The sequence below is a fragment of the Scyliorhinus torazame genome, chromosome 2 (genome assembly GCF_047496885.1).
Source record: "Scyliorhinus torazame isolate Kashiwa2021f chromosome 2, sScyTor2.1, whole genome shotgun sequence".
Lineage (NCBI taxonomy): Eukaryota > Metazoa > Chordata > Chondrichthyes > Carcharhiniformes > Scyliorhinidae > Scyliorhinus > Scyliorhinus torazame.
Genome location: NC_092708.1, coordinates 273,248,959 through 273,269,217, shown reverse-complemented (window position 1 = coordinate 273,269,217; position 20,259 = coordinate 273,248,959). Strand labels below are relative to the sequence as shown.

General features: G+C 44.0%; 1 protein-coding gene across 2 annotated transcripts in view; it reads right to left on the bottom strand.

Moving 5' to 3' along the window:
* Positions 1-20,259, bottom strand: part of LOC140398684 (codanin-1-like) — a 185,795-nt gene that overhangs the window by 99,469 nt on the left and 66,067 nt on the right. For both annotated transcript variants that reach the window (XM_072487669.1, XM_072487679.1), the window contains exons 8-10: positions 18,645-18,734; positions 4,145-4,220; positions 3,220-3,425 (exon numbers count right to left, since the gene is read on the bottom strand). In XM_072487669.1, coding sequence (XP_072343770.1) covers positions 3,220-3,425; positions 4,145-4,220; positions 18,645-18,734 — 372 coding nt within the window. The remainder of the gene's footprint in view (positions 1-3,219; positions 3,426-4,144; positions 4,221-18,644; positions 18,735-20,259) is intronic.

The window sequence follows — 20,259 nt, the reverse complement described above, 5'->3', positions numbered from 1 at the left end:
ATTTTCTAAAAATCCCTTCAATTCAGGTTTAAGTCCTACCACGGTATCAAAACAGCTCTTTTCAAAGTCACAAATAACTCCTGTGCTGTCATATTCACCAACCCAGTGCCTACGTATATGTGCTCAAATAACACATGTCCTCCATCAGTTTGTCTTTACACATAATTTACACACTTTTCCATTTTATATCTAATCATAGCCAGAGAATCACTTGCAATGGCTTCTCTGGTTGCACCATTACTTCTGACCTCCCCAAGGATCAATCTGTGCATGCTCCTATTTTGCATCTTCATGACATCATCGAAAAATCACGGTGTTACATAGAAACAAACATAGAAAATAGAAGCAGGAGGCCGCCATTCGGCACGATCATGGCTGATCATAAAGTTCAATCCTGATCGCAACTCCCCCCCCCCATATCCCTTTAGCCCCAAAAGCTAGATCTAATTCCTTCTTGGAATCACACGTTTTGACCTCAAATACTTTGCGGTAGTGAATTCCACAGATTCACCACTTACTGGGTGAAGAAATTGCTCCTCACCTCCATCCCATTTCTTCAAACTATGACTCCCCACCATCGGGAACATTCTTTCCGAATCTACCCCGTCTAATCCTGCAAGAATTTTATAAGTTATGAGATCCCCTCTCACTCTTCTAAACGGCAATGAATATAATCGTAACCGACATAGTCTCTCATGTGACAGTCCCGCCATCCCAGGAATCAACCTGCTAAAACTTCGTTGCACTCCCTCCACAGCAAGAACATCCGTCCTCCGATAAGAACAAAGAACAAAGAAAAGTACAGCACAGGAACAGGCCCTTCGGCCCTCCAAGCCTGCGCCGACCATGCTGCCCGTCGAAACTAAAATCCTCTACACTTCCGGGGTCCGTATCCCTCTATTCCCATCCTATTCATGTATTTGTCAAGATGCCACTTAAACGTTACTATCGTCGCTGCTTCCACCACCTCCACCGGCAACAAGTTCCAGGCACCCACTACCCTCTGTGTAAAAAACTTGCCTCGTACATCTCCTCTAAATCTTGCCCCTCACACCTTAAACCTATGCCCCTTAGTAATTGACTCCTCGATCCTGGGAAAAAGTCACTGACTATCCACTCTGTCTATGCCCCTCATAATTTTGTAGACCTCTATCAGGTCGCCCCTCAACCTCCTTCATTCCAATGAGAACAAACCAAGTTTATTCAACCTCTCCTCATGGCTAATGCCCTCCAAACCAGGCAACATCCTGGTAAATCTCTTCTGCACTCTTTCTAAAGCCTCCACATCCTTCTGGTAGTGTGGCGACCAGAATTGAACACTATACTCCCAAGTGTGGCCTAACTAAGGTTCTATACAGCTACATGACTTGCCAATTTTTATACACAAACTGACAACCGTTTGTACAGATGTATAAGCAAGTATTGTTGCCTAGTTTTTGTTTGTATTTGCCAATGCCAAAAGAAGGATACCAAAACTGCACACAATACTCCAGGTGTGGCCTCACCAATGCCTTAGACAATTACAGTAAAATTTCCCGTAAAATTTCCTTACTCCTACACTCAAAATCTCTTGTTATGAAGGCCAGCATACCATTTACCTGCGCGTTTACTTTCAGTAACTGATGCACGAGGACACCGGCTATAAATTATCCCCATAACATGCTATAAGTCAGTGTCGCCCCCATTAACCATCCATACACCCTCACTGGGCTCTAGAAAAAAAAAGTCAGCACTCAGTGAAGCAGAGGAATTTTGCAACATGCACAATAGCACAGTGGTTAGCGCTATTGCTTCACAGAGCCAGGGACCCAGGTTCGATTCCCGGCTTGGATCACTGTCTGTGCGGAGTTTGCACTTTCTCACCGTGTCTGCGTGGGTTTCCTCCGGGTGCTCCGGTTTCCTCCCAGTCCAAAAATGTGCAGTTTAGGTGGATTGGCCATGCTAAATTGCTCCTTAAGTGTCCAAAAAGGTTAGGTGGGGTTACTGGGATGGGGTGGAGGTGTGGGCTTAGGTAGGGTGCTCTTTCGAAGGGTCACTGCAGATTCAATGGCCTCCTTCTGCACTGTAAATTCTATGATTCTATGATAAGGACTAAACCCATACTAAAAATAAAAAAGGAATTGGACTTATACAGGCACAACCAAAGTATTTACACTGGGATTTTCCTCAAGAGTTTCCCCAATTGGTCCCACATGCTTGTGGTGCAAAGCTTTATCCAGCTTTCAACTTTGAACAAAGAAAAATTTGAAACGATTAACTTACAATACACTACTGTGCTTTAAACTCCACAACACAATAGAGTGGCTTTCTTTATGTTCCAGGCTGAAACAAATATTTACATGTATAGCCTTTTACTTCATCTAAATCTCCAGAAATGTTTCACAGAATAACTTATTTCTCGTATACACTAATTGAACTGTAGACAAAGGTCAGGTGCAGTAAGGTTTAAATGAAGAACAAATTGCCTTCTATACTAATAAATATATTCTATTGATGAAAGGCACCAATGGCATAACCGTGCGATATTTTCACTTACCACATAGCTATTCTTTTGGCCTCCTGAGCAAATTTGCACATTACCAATTTTTAAGCAACTTTATACTATGAACACATGCCACCCATTCTTCCTCTGTGATTCCCTCTCCCTCACGCTCCTCCACTACTCCTGCCACCCCCCAAACCAATATCCACCCACCCCCAACCAACGTAACGGGTACCCATCTTGCCCGCTGCAAACCACTCCTCCACTGGCTTCGCCCATGGAATTCCTGATTGGTCAGAGAGTTCTGATAGTGTGGCCAATCAGGACACTGGAGGGCAAGTAAATGGAACCTTAGAGGTGGGTTAAAGGGGAGAAACTGCAGTGGAGCCGAAAATCATTTGGAGAAAACTGTCAGGACACCAATTATTTAACAAAAAACAGATTGTCTCAGCAAAACTAGGAACTCTGGTCACCCTACATACTTTGTTTTATAACTTTCCTGTGAAATGCCTTTGGAAGTTTCATTATGTCAAACATGCTATATAAATAAAAGTTGTGTTGATGGTAAATAGGGAGGACTTAATCACTAACCGGAACACTGGTAAGAACACATGAACTAGGGTTAGCAGGAGATTCAAGAGTTTAGGAGGGTGTTTTGTTCATAAACGTAAAGGCTGTTAGGTTATTGAATGATCAGAGCAGAAGCTGATAATAAAGCCAGATAAAACGGAACCAACCTTCCTGCACACAGAAGGAAATCTCTGAAGAATACTTGGCAACCAGAGAAAGTTGGAGGGGGACACGGCCCCCCAATATTTTGAGGCACAACAAAACGCTCCTGCAGCCGTTTCAATTTGGTTAGGTTGTTTGTTCCCAGCATGTCCAGTACATCTTGGTCAGGATGTTCACTGCCTGTGAATGCTCCAACTGTACCCTTACACATCTATCGGAGAAATATGGAGGATTTTCATAAATCTAGTTGCGAATATCTGAATTTAAATAAAATTCAACAGTCCCCAAGATTAGATAGTTTTGCAGGAACTATTAGGGGACAAATAGGTGTATTTAAAATATTGGTTCCCATCTAACTCAAGTGCACTGAGACACGTTACGTAGTTAGCATAATGTGGGTAGGAAATCTGGGCCTCCCTGTCTCTAAAGCTCATTAAAGATCATCAATAGAAGGCAGTCACTAAGAAATCGAAGAGGGAATTCAGGAAAATCTCCTTTTTATAGAGTGGTTAGAATTCGAATACACTACTACATGGAGTAGTGAAGGTGAATTAGCATTGATCTGTTTATAGAGGAGAGAGAAACAGGAGGGGAAAAGGAATATAAGATTTGCTGATAGGGTGAGATGACAGAAGGTGAGCTGAACAGACTCCATATGTGCTGTAAATTCTATCACTCTGTGCTATTAGACGTGACAAGTAAACAACTCTAAAGGTAATTTCACATGACTTTCAGCACCTGAATTTATATATTATACACACACACACTTACAATCAGTGTTAAGAAGTCAGATTTAACACAAAGGGGTTACCATTCTAAGTCTTGTTGTAAAACAAAATATTTAATTATGAAAATTGCCTCGGCTTCTGCATCACCCAGGATAGATGTGGGAACAAGAAACGATGCTGTAAACACAAATTACATACTCACCCTCAGCAACTGTTTCTGAAACAGCCTTGCAAAGTGATTTTGGTTACAAGCTGCGCTTAGATTGACCATCATGTTCCTAGAATTAAAAAAGTCAAAATGCAGTTAAAGAACACACATTATCCAGTAGAAGGGCTGAATGGAAGTGGAGTTACGGCCACAATCAGATCAGCTGTGATGTTATTTAATGGTGGAATAGGTTCAATGGGCCAAATGGCTTACTCCTGCTTCTATTTCTTATGTTGCTATGATATCACTATGTTTAGGCACCTCTGCCAGGATGTCTCACTTCAAGCCATACAATCTACTTATGATGAATGTAGGAATTTCTTATACATATTGTATTATATGTATTTGGTGCAGCAATGGTTTCAAAACCATGGCTTAGGATTTGTATATATAAATCCTGGTAAGAAAGACAGACACTGGCTGGAGAAGATGCATTTAAGATGTTGTAAAAATGTTATTTCAAACCATGCATATATTTAAAAGGGGGCCCAATGATTTCTAGGGAGTAGATAATTAAAGACATTGATTGATTTATTGGATTTATTGTCACATGTACCGAAGTACAGTGAAAAGTATTTTTCTGCGGCCGAGGAACGTACACAGTACGTACATAGTGGACAAAAGAATAATCAACAGAGTGCATTGACAAATGATACAAAGTAGTGATTGGTCACAGTGCGGAACAAGGGGCAAAACAAAGCAAATACATGAGCAAGAGCAGCATAGGGCGTCGTGAATAGTGTTCTTACAGGGAACAGATCAGTCCGAGGGGGAGTCGTTAAGGAGTCTTGTAGCTGTGGGGAAGAAGCTGTTCCTATGTCTGGATGTGCAGGTCTTGAGACTTCTGTACCTTCTGCCTGATGGAAGGGTCTGGAAGAAGGCAGTGCCTGGGTAGGAGGGGTCTCTGATAATACGGTCTACCTTCCTGAGGCAGTGGGAGGTGTACACAGAATCAATGTAGGGGTGTGTGATATGTTGAGCTGAGTTCACCACACTCTGCAGTTTCTTGCGATCTTGGACCGAGCAGTTGCCATACCAGGCTGTGATGAAGCCGGATAGGATGCTCGCTATCGCACATCTATAGAAGTTTGTGAGATTCAATGCAGACATGTCAAATTTCTTTAGCTTCCGTAGGAAGTAAAGACGTTGTTGGGCTTTCTTGACTGTTGCATCAACGTGTGGACCAGGACAGACTGTTGGTGATCTCCAGGAACTTAAAGCTATTGACCATCTCCACTTCGGAGCCATTGATGCAGACGGGTGTGTGTGTGTGTCGTGCTACGCTTCCTGAAGTCGATGATCAGGTCCTTGGTCTTTCCAACATTTAGAGAACGGTTGTTTTCGGTACACCATGCAACAGAGTGATTTATCTCTTTCCTGTAGTCTGATTCGTCATTGTTTGAGATACGGCCCACCACAGTCATATCATCCGCAAACTAATAGATTGAGTTGGAGTTAAATCTTGCCACACAGACATGTGTGTATAGGGAGTACAGTAGAGGGCTGAGCACACATCCCTGCGGGGCTCCGGTGTTGAGGACTACTGTGGAGGAGCTGCTGTTGCCTATCCTGGCAGATTGCGGTCTGTTGGGGAGGAAGTCGAGGATCCAGCTGCACAGGGAGGGGTCAAGTCCAAGATTGCGGAGTTTGGTTATTAGTCTTGTTGGGATAATGGTGTTGAAGGCGGAGCTGTAATCTATGAACGGCAGTCTGACGTAGGTGTCCTTGTTGTCGAGGTGTTCGAGTGTTGATTGTAGAGCCAGTGAGATAGCATTTGCTGTGGACCAGTTGGGGTGATAGGCAAACTGCAGTGGATCGTGACCGTCTGGGAGGCTGGCAGTGATCCGTCTCATGACTAGCCGCTCGAAGCATTTCATGATAACAGACGTTAGGACCACCGATCGGTAGTCGTTTAGACAGGCTACCTTGTTCTTCTTTGGTACTGGTGTTATGGTGGTCTTCTTGAAGGAGGTGAGGACCTCAGAGTGGAGCTTAAACTTTAATTAGGTCATGAGATTTGGATGGGATAAATATGATGCAGTAATGGAAGGGGGTAGGTCTGTGCGAGTCAGTTAGGAGTTCATTCTCTGGAAGCTGTTTCTGCAGAATGCTGTCAGATTCAGCATTAATCTGACCGGTTTTCTCTTCAAGCAGTCTCTCTAAAATCTTTATATCCGAAGACAGGCAAGTAAACAGGTGTTTGCTAACTTTATTTAAAAGTGCGTTTTGACTTGTGATAGGTTTTCCTTGGTGGAGATAAAAAAGGCAGCGGTTAAGAATTAAACATTTCATTTTATTATTAAGCATTGTTTAAATGGTAATTGTAAAGTATATTTCGGAGCTGTTCAAGGCAGCTTAATACTTTTTTTTTTCCAAAATAAATTGAGTACCAAATTGTTTTTTTCCAATTAAGGGTCAATTTAGCATGGTCAATTTACCTATCCTGCACATCTTTTGGTTGTGAGACCCATGCAGACACGGGGAGAATGTGCAAACTCCACACAGTGACCCAGGGCCTGGATCGAACCCAGGTCCTCGGTGCCGTGAGGCAGCAGTGATAACCACTGTGCCACACAAAGGTAGTTTAAGACTGTTAATAATGTTTGTTTAATATACCATAATCCTATTTGTGCTTGAAAGCATTCCTGGTGCAAAGCGGGTGGTGAAAAAAGGCTGTATTGATTTATTCCAACGCAAATATTTTGAAAATTTCAGAAATAACATTTTGATGCTTTGACATGACAAATGGCAAGTGTAGTGTACTTGAGAGGAAGAGGTAACTTTGGACCCAAGGTGTTCAAAGCTCTTCACCACTGGGGTTTTCCTTGCCTCATGTCTGAACATAGAACATTACAGCGCAGTACAGGCCCTTCGGCCCTCGATGTTGTGCCGAGCTGTGAAACCACTTTAAAGCCCATCTACACTATTCCCTTATCGTCCATATGTCTATCCAATGACCATTTGAATGCCCTTAGTGTTGGCGAGTCCACTACTGTTGCAGGCAGGGCATTCCACGCCCTTACTACTCTCTGAGTAAAGAACCTACCTCTGACATCTGTCTTATATCTATCTCCCCTCAATTTAAAGCAATGTCCCCTTGTGCTAGACATAGCCATCCGAGGAAAAAGGCTCTCACTGTCCACCCTATCCAATCCTCTGATCATCTTGTATGCCTCAATTAAGTCACCTCTTAACCTTCTAACGAAAACAGCCTCAAGTCCCTCAGCCTTTCTTCATAAGATCTTCCCTCCATACCAGGCACATTCTGGTAAATCTCCTCTGCACCCTTTCCAATGCTTCCACATCCTTCCTATAATAAGGCGACCAGAATTGCACGCAATACTCCAAGTGCGGCCGCACCAGAGTTTTGTACAGCTGCAACATGACCTCATGGCTCCGAAACTCAATCCCTCTACCAATAAAAGCTAACACACCATACGCCTTCTTAACAACCCTCTCAACCTGGGTGGCAACTTTCAGGGATCAATGGTCATGGACACCGAGATCTCTCTGCTCATCCACACTGCCAAGAATCTTACCATTAGTCCAGTACTCTGTCTTCCTGTTATTCCTTCCAAAATGAATCACCTCACACTTTCTGCATTAAACTCCATTTGCCACCTCTCAGCCCAGCGCTGCAGCTTATCTATGTCCCTCTGTAACTTGTAACATCCTTCCGCACTGTCCACAACTCCACCAACTTTAGTGTCATCTGCAAATTTACTCACCCATCCTTCTACACCCTCCTCCAGGCCATTTATAAAAATGACAAACAGCAATGGCCCCAAAACAGATCCTTGTGGTACACCACCAGTAATTGGACTCCAGTCTGAACATTTCCCATCAACCACCACCCTTTGTCTTCCTCCAGCTAGCCAATTTCTGATCCAAACTGCTAAATCACCCTGAATCCCATGCCTCCGTATTTTCTGCAGTAGTCTACCGTGGTGAACCTTATCAAACGCTTTACTGAAATCCATATACACCACATCAACTGCTTTACCCTCATCCACCTGTTCACCTTCTCAAAGAACTCAATAAGGTTTGTGAGGCACGACCTACCCTTCACAAAACCGTGTTGACCATCTCTAATCAAATTATTCCTTTCCAGATGATTACACATCCTATCTCTTATAAACCTTTCTAAGATTTTGCCCACAACAGAAGTAAGGCTCACTGGTCTATAGTTACCGGGGCTGTCTCTACTCCCCTTCTTGAACAAGGGGACAACATTTGCTATCCTCCAGTCTTCTAGCACTATTCCTGTAGACAAAGGTGACTTAAAGATCAAAGCCAAAGGCTTAGCAATCTCCTCCCTAGCTTCAAAGAGAATCCTAGGATAAATCCCATCCGGCCCAGGGGACTTATTTATTTTCACACTTTCCAGAATTGCTAACACCTCCTCCTTATGAACCTCAAGCCCTTCTAGTCTAGTAGCCTGAATCTCAGTATTCTCCTCGACAACATTGTCTTTTTCATGTGTGAATACTGACGAAAAATATTCATTCAGCACCTCTCCCATCTCCTCGGACTCCAAGCACAACTTCCCACTACTGTCCTTGACTGGCCCTACTCTTACCCTAGTCATTCTTTTATTCCTGACCTATCTATAAAAAGCTTTAGGTTATCCTTGATCCTACCTGCCAAAGACTTCTCATGTGCCCTCCTGGCTCTTCTTAGCTCTCTCTTTAGGTCTTTCCTAGCTAACTTGTAACTCTCGAGTGCCCGAACTGAACCTTCATGTCTCATCTTTACATGAAGGTCTGAGGACCTTCTAGCCTCATTGATAGGGACTGATTGTTAGGATTAGTCCACAACTCCATTATTATTGTATTACATGATTTTGATGGAAGGTGAGCTTTATAGACGGTGGTGTTTTTAAAAAAAAAAAAATCTAGAAATTCCTATTTTCCCATTGACATATGGTATTCTTATTTGGCTGAAAAGTTTAGAAAACAAAAACAGAAAATACTGGACAATCTCAGGTCTGACAGCTAGAAAACAAAGCAGGTCTAATCCTTATTTGTGTCGGTGCGCACCATTCCAGACAAAACATCAGTTGCATATGCTTTTCAGTCACTAGGTAAAGGTTTTGCTGGCTGTTAACCAAATATATAGGTGATGGGGAAAGAAAACAAGCACCCAGCCAGTTCAATTCATTCACTCTACCGTTTGCAAAAATGCAAAAAACTGTTAGAAATAAACAAACCTAGACACTCCTACTACAGACTGCAAACACCTGGAAAGTCTACATAATCACTGTTAGCTAGGTAACAAAGTGAGTTCAAAGTTTTGCTTATTCATAGTTTAATCATCCAAATAAGTTAAAATACTTCCAAATGAAGCCAACCTGATTTAGACAGACAAGGTCCGACAAGTATACCATTCGTGGCCTCGAACTTTAATAATAATTGCTTATTGTTACAAGTAGGCTTCAATGAAGTTACTGTAAAAAGCCCCTAGTCGCCACATTCCGGCGCCTGTTCGGGGAGGCCGGTGTTTTATAACCTTTATGAGCTACAAATGACTAATTTAAATAAGCAAATAAGGTTGGTCTCTTTTGGATTCATATGCATACACGTCACACCATACCAAGACCCACATCACTCACTGACAACCCATGATTCCAACTCCACCACACACACTTAACGGCATTATAGTACAGAAGGCGGCCATTTAGCACATTGTATGCTGGCTCTTCAGTAGAGCCAACCAATTAGTCCTATTTCCCCTCCTCTTTCACCATGATCCAGAAGTTGAGCCTGTACATCGTTTTTTTGACAAATTCTTAGAGCAATACTATGTGGAACCTACTAGAGATTAAGCTATTGTCAGGGGTTTAAGACTTTAGACTATATATTTTATAAAACATATACAGATATTCGCATGGCTCATTAATAACATTTAATAAAACTGGACTAAGGCCCTTTTAAAATGACTGAAGCTATGTCTGCCTGTGACCCTGAACAAAAAGAGCTACCATGGCAGTATAATAGAAATGTGTGCCACATTGTCTCTGAAGAGACTAACAGCCTCTGTGGGCTGCAGAGACCTATTCAAAGGCCACTTTAATTTCCTATGCCAGGCCTATCCGTCTGCTGGGACAAAGAATCCTACAACTTTACTTTTAAGTCTTAATAGTTGGGACCTTTAACAATTTCAGGGACACAGTCAAAGGATTGGACCCCTTTGTCAAAGTCAAAGTAGTGAGGTGGCATGTGACATGGAATCCTCTGGCTGATGTAACCAGTAATATTGCCTTGCTGTACTCGGTCTGCCATTTTACCATCTACAAGCAGGAGCACAGAAAAGGGTCTCTGCTAAGATTGAATATCTGGCTTCACCTAAACGGTTTCTGCTGGAACTTCTGTACCATCGCCAACGAGACTGATTCATCGTGTGCCTATCTCATCATGGAGGTAGCTCTACTGGAGAAGTGAATTTCCAGCATCAGTTCAGCCTGCCAACCTCGGTGAAGGGATGCCTAACTGCAGTTTGATTCTGGACTCGCGATTCACACGAAACACTGATTCTTTTCTCAGTGGTCTTTGTCCAGTAAATATTTATTTTCTCTATCCCTCTTTTACTGTGCAAGTGCAATCGCACCAAAACAGAGTTGAAAAATACGCCACCGCTTATGCACGGGGGAGCAAATCAAACACCTTTCTGGTTTTGTGGAAAGCACGGTACCATGGGTGGCAGCACGGTAGCACAGTGGGTAGCAATGTTGCTTCAAAGCTCCAGGGTCTCGGGTTTGATTCCTGGCTTGGATCGCTGTCTGTGCGGAGTCTGCATGTTCTCCCAGTGTCTGCGTGGGTTTCCTCCCACAATTCAAAACTGTGCAGGTTAGGTGGATTGGTCATGCTAAATTGTCCTTAGTGCTCAAAAAGGTTAGGCGGGTTACTGAGTAACGGAGATAGGATGGAGGTGTGGGCTTGGGTAGGGTGCTCTTTCCAAGTGCCGGTGCAAACTCGATGGGTCGAATGGCATCCTTCTGCACTGTAAAATCTGTGATTCTATGAAAGAGGAGAAATCAGGGTTGTTTAAATTAAACCCCCTCCTGCCCTGAACAGAGATTGGGAGCTTAAACCCAGGATAAACCCTTTGAATTTGACCAGAGATAAGTCAAAGTCAAGGGAAAACTCAGTGGCTGGAATGAATTTTAAAACCAGTAACTTATAATTTTTCTTTTCCATAACACTAAGAAAATGGTAACATTTGATGACCAGATGTGGGTGAAGGAAGGAAATTTGAACAGTGAAATGCTAGAGACCCTTAGCACAAAGCAACCAAAAACTGCAGTTGGTGAGGTACAGCTCAAAGTACCCAATAAAGAGAAGTGAATTGATCCAGCTGTTGGTACAACATTCAGGTCTCACGTTACCAATAGAACAATTAGATGTAGAGCTTAACCATGACTCTGCATCCCCTCACCCAATTCAAGCAGGAAAAGCTCAGAAAGCAGCTAGAATTTGAGGGGAAACGAGAGAGAAAAAGTAGTACTCAAGAGGGAAGAGAGAGGATAAACAAAGTGTGAGAGAGAGAGAGAGAAAGAATCCTAGCTCTAGAAACGGGAAATTGAACTAGCAGCTCAAAAGGGACCAGACAGCCGAAAGGAAAAATCACTCTATCCGATAGCATCGGATTGGGGCAGCACGGTAGCATTGTGGATAGCACAATTGCTTCACAGCTCCAGGGTCCCAAGTTCGATTCTGGCTTGGGTCACTGTCTGTGCGGAGTCTGCACATCCTCCCCGTGTCTGCGTGGGTTTCCTCCGGGTGCTCCGGTTTCCTCCCACAGTCCAAAGATGTGCAGGTTAGGTGGATTGGCCATGATAAATTGCCCTTAGTGTCCAAAATTGCCCTTAGTGTTGGGTGGGGTTACTGGGTTATGGGGATAGGGTGGAGGTGTTGACCTTGGATAGGGTGCTCTTTCCAAGAGCCAGTGCAGACTCGATGGGCCGAATGGCCTCCTTCTGCACTGTAAATTCTATGTTAATCTCCTATCCCACGAACCCAGAACTATTCTCCAAGCCCCTCATGTATGCTAGAATCGTTCCCATATTTGAGGTGAATGATGTGAAGTTATTTTATTGTTACTTGCAAGAAAGCATGACAACTAAAATCATTATCGGATATCTGGATGTTTTTAATTCAGGGACAGCTGCCAGGGGGCACCCAAAAGGTCTATTCTATGCTGACTCCTGATATATATCTATGGATTATGAGCAGAGCAAAGCTGCTATCCTCCGTACCTACAGGTTAACCCCAGAGGCATACCGCCAGTAATTCTGGAACGCACGCAAGCAGCACACACAAACCTACATCAAGTTCGAACGACTGAAACAAATCATGTTCAACTGATGGGGAAAGATAAAATCCACAGTGCAGGAGACCATTCGGTCCATAAGTCTGCACCGACCCTCCGAAAGAGCACCCAATGTAGGCCCACAACCCCTCCCTATCCAAGTAACCCCAACTAATCTTTTGGACACGAAGGGGTAATTTAGCATGATCAATCCACCTAACTTTCGCATCCTTGGACTGTGGGAGGAAACCATATCACCCGGAGGAAACCTAGGCAGACACGGGGAAATGTGCAAACTCCACACAGTACCCAGATCAAAATCAAACCCGGGTCCTTGGCACTGTGAAGCAGCAGTGTGCCCCAAGAGTCCCACATACATATGAAGTGCTGTGAGAGTTGGTATTGTTGGAGGTATTCAAAAATTGCTTACCCTCCAACCTGCGAATACATTTGGAGCAGAGAATCCTCAGAGCTAGGGTTGTAGCTGTCACAGCAGACAGCTACGATCTCACCCATAAGCCTAGAGACTCAGGTGGCCTCTTTCCAAACCATGAGCACTGGAAAAATAAGCAGGGTGATCTAGGTAGGAAAGGTCCTGCATCCAGAAAATGAAATATAAAGAAGGTTGCAAGAACCCTCCCTGCAGGCCAAAAGGGAACCCTTGGAGACCGATGTGTCCTCATTGCAATTCTGGCCATTCCAGAACTGAGTGCTGGACGTTGTGAGGGAAGCCAGTTGGCCTAATAGAGATCCATATGAGTAATTCCCCAAGGGCCCGCCCAAAGGGTAATACAGCAGAGCAGGCAGACTCTCATTCCAGAAAAGTATTGGGAGGACATGGCATTGTGTGTCAGAGCCAGACAAACTTCAAGAGCTTTGTCCTTTCAGGAACTGTATCCTTTTACCTGTCCCAAAAGTCCATCCATGGCAATCCTGCAAAGTTGTCGTACTAACATCTGGAGACTTGTGCCAAAATTGGGAGAGCTGTCTCATAGATTCGTCAAGCAATAAATAACCTGACCGTCATTTTTATTTATTGATTAATTTGACAAATTCCAATTTGGGGCAATTTAGCGTGGCCAATCTACTACCCTGCACATCTTTGGGTTGTGGGGGCGAAACCCACGCAAACACGGGGGTAACCTGACAGTCATACTCACGGAATCATGTCTTACAGATAATTTCCCAGAAACCACCATCACTATTCCTGGGTATGTCATGTCTCACTGGCAGGACAGACCCAGCAGAGGTAGCAGCATAGTGGTATACAGTTGGGAGTTGCCCTGGGAGTCCTTGATATTGACTCTGGGTCAAGGTCCAAAGACACCAGGCCAAACATGAGCACGGAAACCTCCTGCTGATTAACACATACCGTTCCCCTTCGGCTAATGAATCAGTACTGCTCCTCGGCGGAGTGCAGGTGATTATGAGGGGACAGAGGGAGCATCGGGTGTCGCTCTATGCCGACAACCTACTGTTGTATGTTTCGGACCCGCTGGGAGTATGGGAAGGATCATGGGCCTGCTGTGGAGGTTTGGGGAGTTCTCGGGGTATAAGTTGAATGTAGGGAAAAGCGAAGTGTTCCCGGTTAATGAGTTGGGGCGGCGAGCCAATTTAGGGGGGGAATGCATTTAAGGTGGCTAGGGATAGGTTCATGTATTTGGGGATTCAGGTAGCGAGGGAATGGAAGATGCTCCACAAGTGGAATTTAATGAAGCTGGTGGAGGAGGCCAGGGGGGATCTTAAGAGATGGGATATATTGCAATTGACTTTGGCAGGGAGGGTCCAAATGGTAAAGATGATTATTCTGCCTAGGTTCCTGTTTATTTTTCAGGCACTCCCGATCTTTATACCAAAGGCCTTTTTCGGAAGCTGGACACGATTATTTTGGATATTGTATGGGCGGGAAGGTGCCATGGGTTAGTAGGACTCTGCTACAGAGGCAGCAGGTGTTGCTGAACCTGCTTTATTATTATTGAGCTGGCGAGAATGAATGGGTTCTTTCAGGGGGTAGCAGATGAGTGCGAGGGGTGTGGGCGGGGGCCAGCAAATCATACACACATGGTCTGGGGTTGTGAAAAGTTGGCGAGGGGTGTGGGCGGGAGTGTTCGTGGTCTTAGCAAGGATAGTTGGGGAGGAGGTGGATGCAGACCCTTTTGTGGCGATATTTGGGGTTTTGGAGAAGCCAGAGCTTATGGAGAGGAGGGAAAAATTGTACAAACTGTATAGTTGATTGTTGGGAAGTATGCTTCCCGTGGTACATACGTGTTGTAACTTTTTTTTTGATACATGTTTGTAATAATACATTTTTTAAAAAAAGAATCAATACTGCTCCGGGTTTAAAAGCACTTGGAGGATGCACGGAGGGAGGCAAGGGCGCAGAATATACTCTGGTGGAGAACTTCAAAGAGTGGCTCGGTAGTACTGCCACAGACCAAGCTGGCCAGGACCTAAAAGATAGAGCTTCTAGACTGGGACCGCGACAGGTGGTGAGGAAACCAGCAAGAGGGAAAAATATACTTGACCTCATCCTCACCAACCTGCCTGCCCCAGATGCATCTGTCGATGACAGTATCGGTAACAGTGATCATCACAGTCCTTGTGGAGACAAAGTCTCGTCTTCACAGTGAGGATACCCTCCATTGTGTTGTGTGGTACTACCACTATGATAAAAGGAATAGACTTCGAACAGATCTAGCAACTGAAGACTGGACATCCATGAGGCACTGTGGGCCATCAGCAGCAGAATTGTAGTCAACCACAATCCAACCTCATGGCCCAGCATACCCCCAGCTCTACCATTACCGTGACGCCAGTTCAATGAATAGTGCAACATTAAGCATACATAAAAATAAGGTGTCAACCTGATTAGCTACAACACAACTACTTGCGCGCCAAACAGCATAAGCAGCAAGTAATAGATAAGAGCTAAGTAATTCCACAATCAACAGATCAGGTCTAAGTTCTGCAGTCCTGCCACATCCAGCAGTGAATGGTAGTGGACAATTAAACAACTCACTGGAGTTGGAAGCTCCATAAATATTCCCATCCTCAATGATGGAGGAGCCTAGCACATCCGTGCAAAAGACAAGGCTGAAGCATTCGCAAAACAACCTTCAGTCAGCCAGAAGTGCCAAGTGGATGATCCATCTTGCTTCCTCCAGAGGTCTCCAGCCTCACAAATGCCAGTCTTCAGCCAATTTGATTCATTCACATGACATCAAAAAACAGCTGAAGGCAAAGGCTATGGGCCCTGACAACATTCTGGCAGTAGTACTGATGACTTGTGCTCCAAAAATAGCCGTGGCCCTAGCCAAGTTGTTCTAGTACAGCCACAACACTGGCATCTACCCGGCAATGTGGAAAACTACCCAGATATGTCCAGTCCACAAAAAGCAGGACAAATCCAACCCTGCCAATTACTGCTCCACGAGTCTAATCTCAATCACCAGCAACGTGATGGGAGGGGTCATTGACAGTGCTATCAAGCAGCAGCAGTAACCTGATCACTGACTCTTAATTTGAGTCCGCCAAGGCCACTGAACTCCTGACCTCAATACACCATTGGTCCAAATACAGACAAAAGAACTGAACTAAAGAGGTGAGTCAAGAGTCACTGCCCTTGTCATCAAGGCAGCATTGAACTGGTGTATGACATCAGGGAGTCCTAGCAAAACCAAAGTCAATGGGAATTGGGGAAAAGGTTCCACTGGTTAAAGTCATAACTAGCACAAAAGAAGATGGTTGTTGTTGAGGTCAATCATCTCAGCCCAGGCCATCACTGCTGCAGTCCCTTTGGATAGTGTCCTAGGCCCAACAATCTTCAACTGCTTCATCAATGACCATCCCTCAAGGTCCTAAGAGTGGATGTTTGTACAAAGCTCAGAATCATTCACGACTCCTCAGTATTGAATCAGTCCACACCCAAATGCAGCAGGACCTGGACAACATTCAAGCTTGAGCTGATGAGCGGTAAGTAACATTTGTACAAGGCAAGTGCCAAGCAACCACCATCTCCAACGAGAGAATCCAACTATCTCACCATGACATCCAATGGAATTACCATAGCTGAACAACATCCTGGGGGGGGGGGGTGTTTTACCACTGACCAGAAATGATCTAGCCATACAAGTACTATGTCTACACGTGTCAACAAGTGTTTGGAAATTCTGCAGAGTGTAACTCACCTCCTGACTCATCAAAGTCTGTCCACAATCTACAAGACACAAGTTAAGAGTATTAAGGAATATGTTCCACTTCCCTGGATGGCTGCAGCTCCAACAACTCAAGAAGCTCAAAACCATCCAAGACAAAGCAGCCTGCTTAATCCACTACCTTCAACATTCATTTCCTCCACCATTAACCTAGTGTCAGCAGTGCACATCATCTACAAGATTCAGTGCTGCAACTCATCAAGTCTGCTCCTTCCGAACACACAATCTCCACTACCTAGGACAAATGCTGCAGCTGCATAGGAACTGCACCGCCTTCAAATTCCCTTCTAGGCAACACACCATGCTGACTCGGAACTACATCGCCATTCCTTCATGGTCACCGAGCCCAAATCCTGAAACTCCGTTCCTAATAGCACCACATGGACAGCAGCATTTCAGGGTGGTGGCTCACCACCACCTTCTCAAGGCCAACAAATGCTGGCCTAGTCAGAGATACCCACAACCCTTGAAACAAGTTTAAAAAGTAACCAAAATAAAAGTTGCATGAAACAGACTGGAGAAATGATGAGGAATGAAGAAATGGTAGAGTCATTGAGCAAATATTTTTTGCCTGCTTTCACAGTAGAACGCATAAGTTTCAAACCAGAAATAGACAATAACATAGGAGCCAAAAAGACAGGAAATTAAGAAACTAAATATTAGCAGAGAAAAAGCATTGGATCCCAAGAACCCGATGGCCTCCACCCTAGGGTTCTTAGAGAGATAGCTAGAGAGATGATGGATGTGCTGGTTATAGTTTTCCAAAATTCCTTAGATTTGGGAACAGTCACAGCAGATTGGTAGTTGACAAATGTTACACTGTCTTTCAAAAAAGGAGAGGGAAAACAGTGAACTACAGACAAAATAGCCTGACATTGGTTATTGAGAAAATGCTGGAATCTATGTCTGAATAATGTACTTAGAAAATTTATTAGAACAAGTCAACGGTTTTATCAAAAAATTCCCGTACCAGCCTCCCCGAACAGGCGCCGGAATGTGGCGACCAGGGGCTTTTCACAGTAACTTCATTTGAAGCCTACTTGTGACAATAAGCGATTTTCATTTCATTTCATTTCGTAAAGGGAAATCCTGTTTGACAGATTTATGAAGGGTTTTTGAGGATGTATCTAGTAGGTAGGGTAGAGAAAAGAGATGTAGTATACCTGGATTTCAAAAAGGCATTCAATAAGGTGGCAAGATAAGAGCTCATGGAGTTGGGGGCAACATATTAGCATGAATAAAGGATTGGTTAACTGACATCTGAGACGCTGAGGAGGAGGACCTTAGAAGGAGCCAACATGGATCCATTTCTTGCACCATTGTGCTGGGCTCCCCCAACACAGGCAATTGGATTGTTTGTAGAGCCTCCTTCTCCGGTGAGTTGTTTAACTGTCTGCCACCATTCATAATTGGATGTGGCAGGACTGTAATGTTTGATCTGATCCACTGGTTCTGAGATCACTTAGCTCTGTCAACTTTGTTCTGCCTCTGTTATTTAGCATGCATCTAGTCCTATGTTATAGTTTCACCAGCTTAGCATCTTATGTCTGATAATGCTCCTGACATGCTCTCCTGCACTTCCTATTGAAAGAGTTGATGCCCTGGTTTGATGATAATGGTTGAGTGCGGGGTTTGTCAGGCCTTCAGTTTACAGCTTATGGTTGAATACAATTCTGCTGCTATGGATGCCTCATGGGTGCCCAGTTTTGAGCTGCTAGATCTGTTCTCACTCTATCCCAATTAACATCGTCCCTTGGTACGCAAATTCCCTCCTGCAAACCATGACTTCTGGGCAGCCAGGAAATTTACCCACACTGGAATTACACAATGCAACACTTAATACAAATTTGTTTTTCCATACCCACACATCTAAAACTGGATTACAAAAATGTTCACTCAATTCCCATGGATGTAAGGCAACGTTTTCAGTTTCTTCTTCTTTGCAACCCAAGAACGGTAACATTCTGCCATACCTGATTCGAAGACCCAATGACCTCTCAAACTCCCAACTAGGATTTGTATGTTTGTCCTCCCACTCACGCAGCAATTCATAGAAGACGTCTCTGGAAGACAGTTATGAATATTGTTAGAACATAGAACATAGAACGATACAGCGCAGTACAGGCCCTTCGGCCCACGATGTTGCACCGAAACAAAAGCCATCTAACCTACACTATGCCATTATCATCCATATGTTTATCCAATAAACTTTTAAATGCCCTCAATGTTGGCGAGTTCACTACTGTTGCAGGTAGGGCATTCCACGGCCTCACTACTCTTTGCGTAAAGAACCTACCTCTGACCTCTGTCCTATATCTATTACCCCTCAGTTTAAAGCTATGTCCCCTCGTGCCAGCCATTTCCATCCGTGGGAGAAGGCTCTCACTGTCCACCCTATCTAACCCCTTGATCATTGATCATTTTGTATGCCTCTATTAAGTCTCCTCTTAACCTTCTTCTCTCCAACGAAAACAACCTCAAGTCCATCAGCCTTTCCTCATAAGATTTTCCCTCCATACCAGGCAACATCCTGGTAAATCTCCTCTGCACCCGCTCCAAAGCCTCCACGTCCTTCCTATAATGCGGTGACCAGAACTGTACGCAATACTCCAAATGCGGCCGAACCAGAGTTTTGTACAGCTGCAACATGACCTCCTGACTCCGGAACTCAATCCCTCTACCAATAAAGGCCAACACTCCATAGGCCTTCTACACAACCCTATCAACCTGGGTGGCAACTTTCAGGGATCTATGTACATGGACACCTAGATCCCTCTGTTCATCCACACTTCCAAGAACTTTACCATTAGCCAAATATTCCGCATTCCTGTTATTCCTTCCAAAGTGAATCACCTCACACTTCTCTACATTAAACTCCATTTGCCACCTCTCAGCCCAGCTCTGCAGCTTATCTATATCCCTCTGTAACCTGCTACATCCTTCCACACTATCGACAACACCACCGACTTTAGTATCGTCTGCAAATTTACTCACCCACCCTTCTGCGCCTTCCTCTAGGTCATTGATAAAAATGACAAACAGCAACGGCCCCAGAACAGATCCTTGTGGTACTCCACTTGTGACTGTACTCCATTCTGAACATTTCCCATCAACCACCACCCTCTGTCTTCTTTCAGCTAGCCAATTTCTGATCCACATCTCTAAATCACCCTCAATCCCCAGCCTCCGTATTTTCTACAATAGCCTACCGTGGGGAACCTTATCAAACGCTTTACTGAAATCCATATACACCACATCAACTGCTCTACCCTCGTCTACCTGTTCAGTCACCTTCTTCTTCAATCAGTGCTTCCTGAAGGGCAATTATGTCTTACAACATCACTTATTTGCTTTCATCAAACTGTGACAAATTTGACTTACAATGTACAAATGGGTAAATGTATAGAAACAAAAATATTAAATTTTGTTGTATATTGCGAACACAAAATTGTAAATATTTAATTTTAATGCTGAAATTGAATTGGAGGGATGATCTAGAGTCCTTTAAGATCATCAAGAGGTTTAGCAGGGTGAAATTAGAAGAGAGGTTTTCACAGAGGATAATAAATATGAGATAGTTACTAAGAA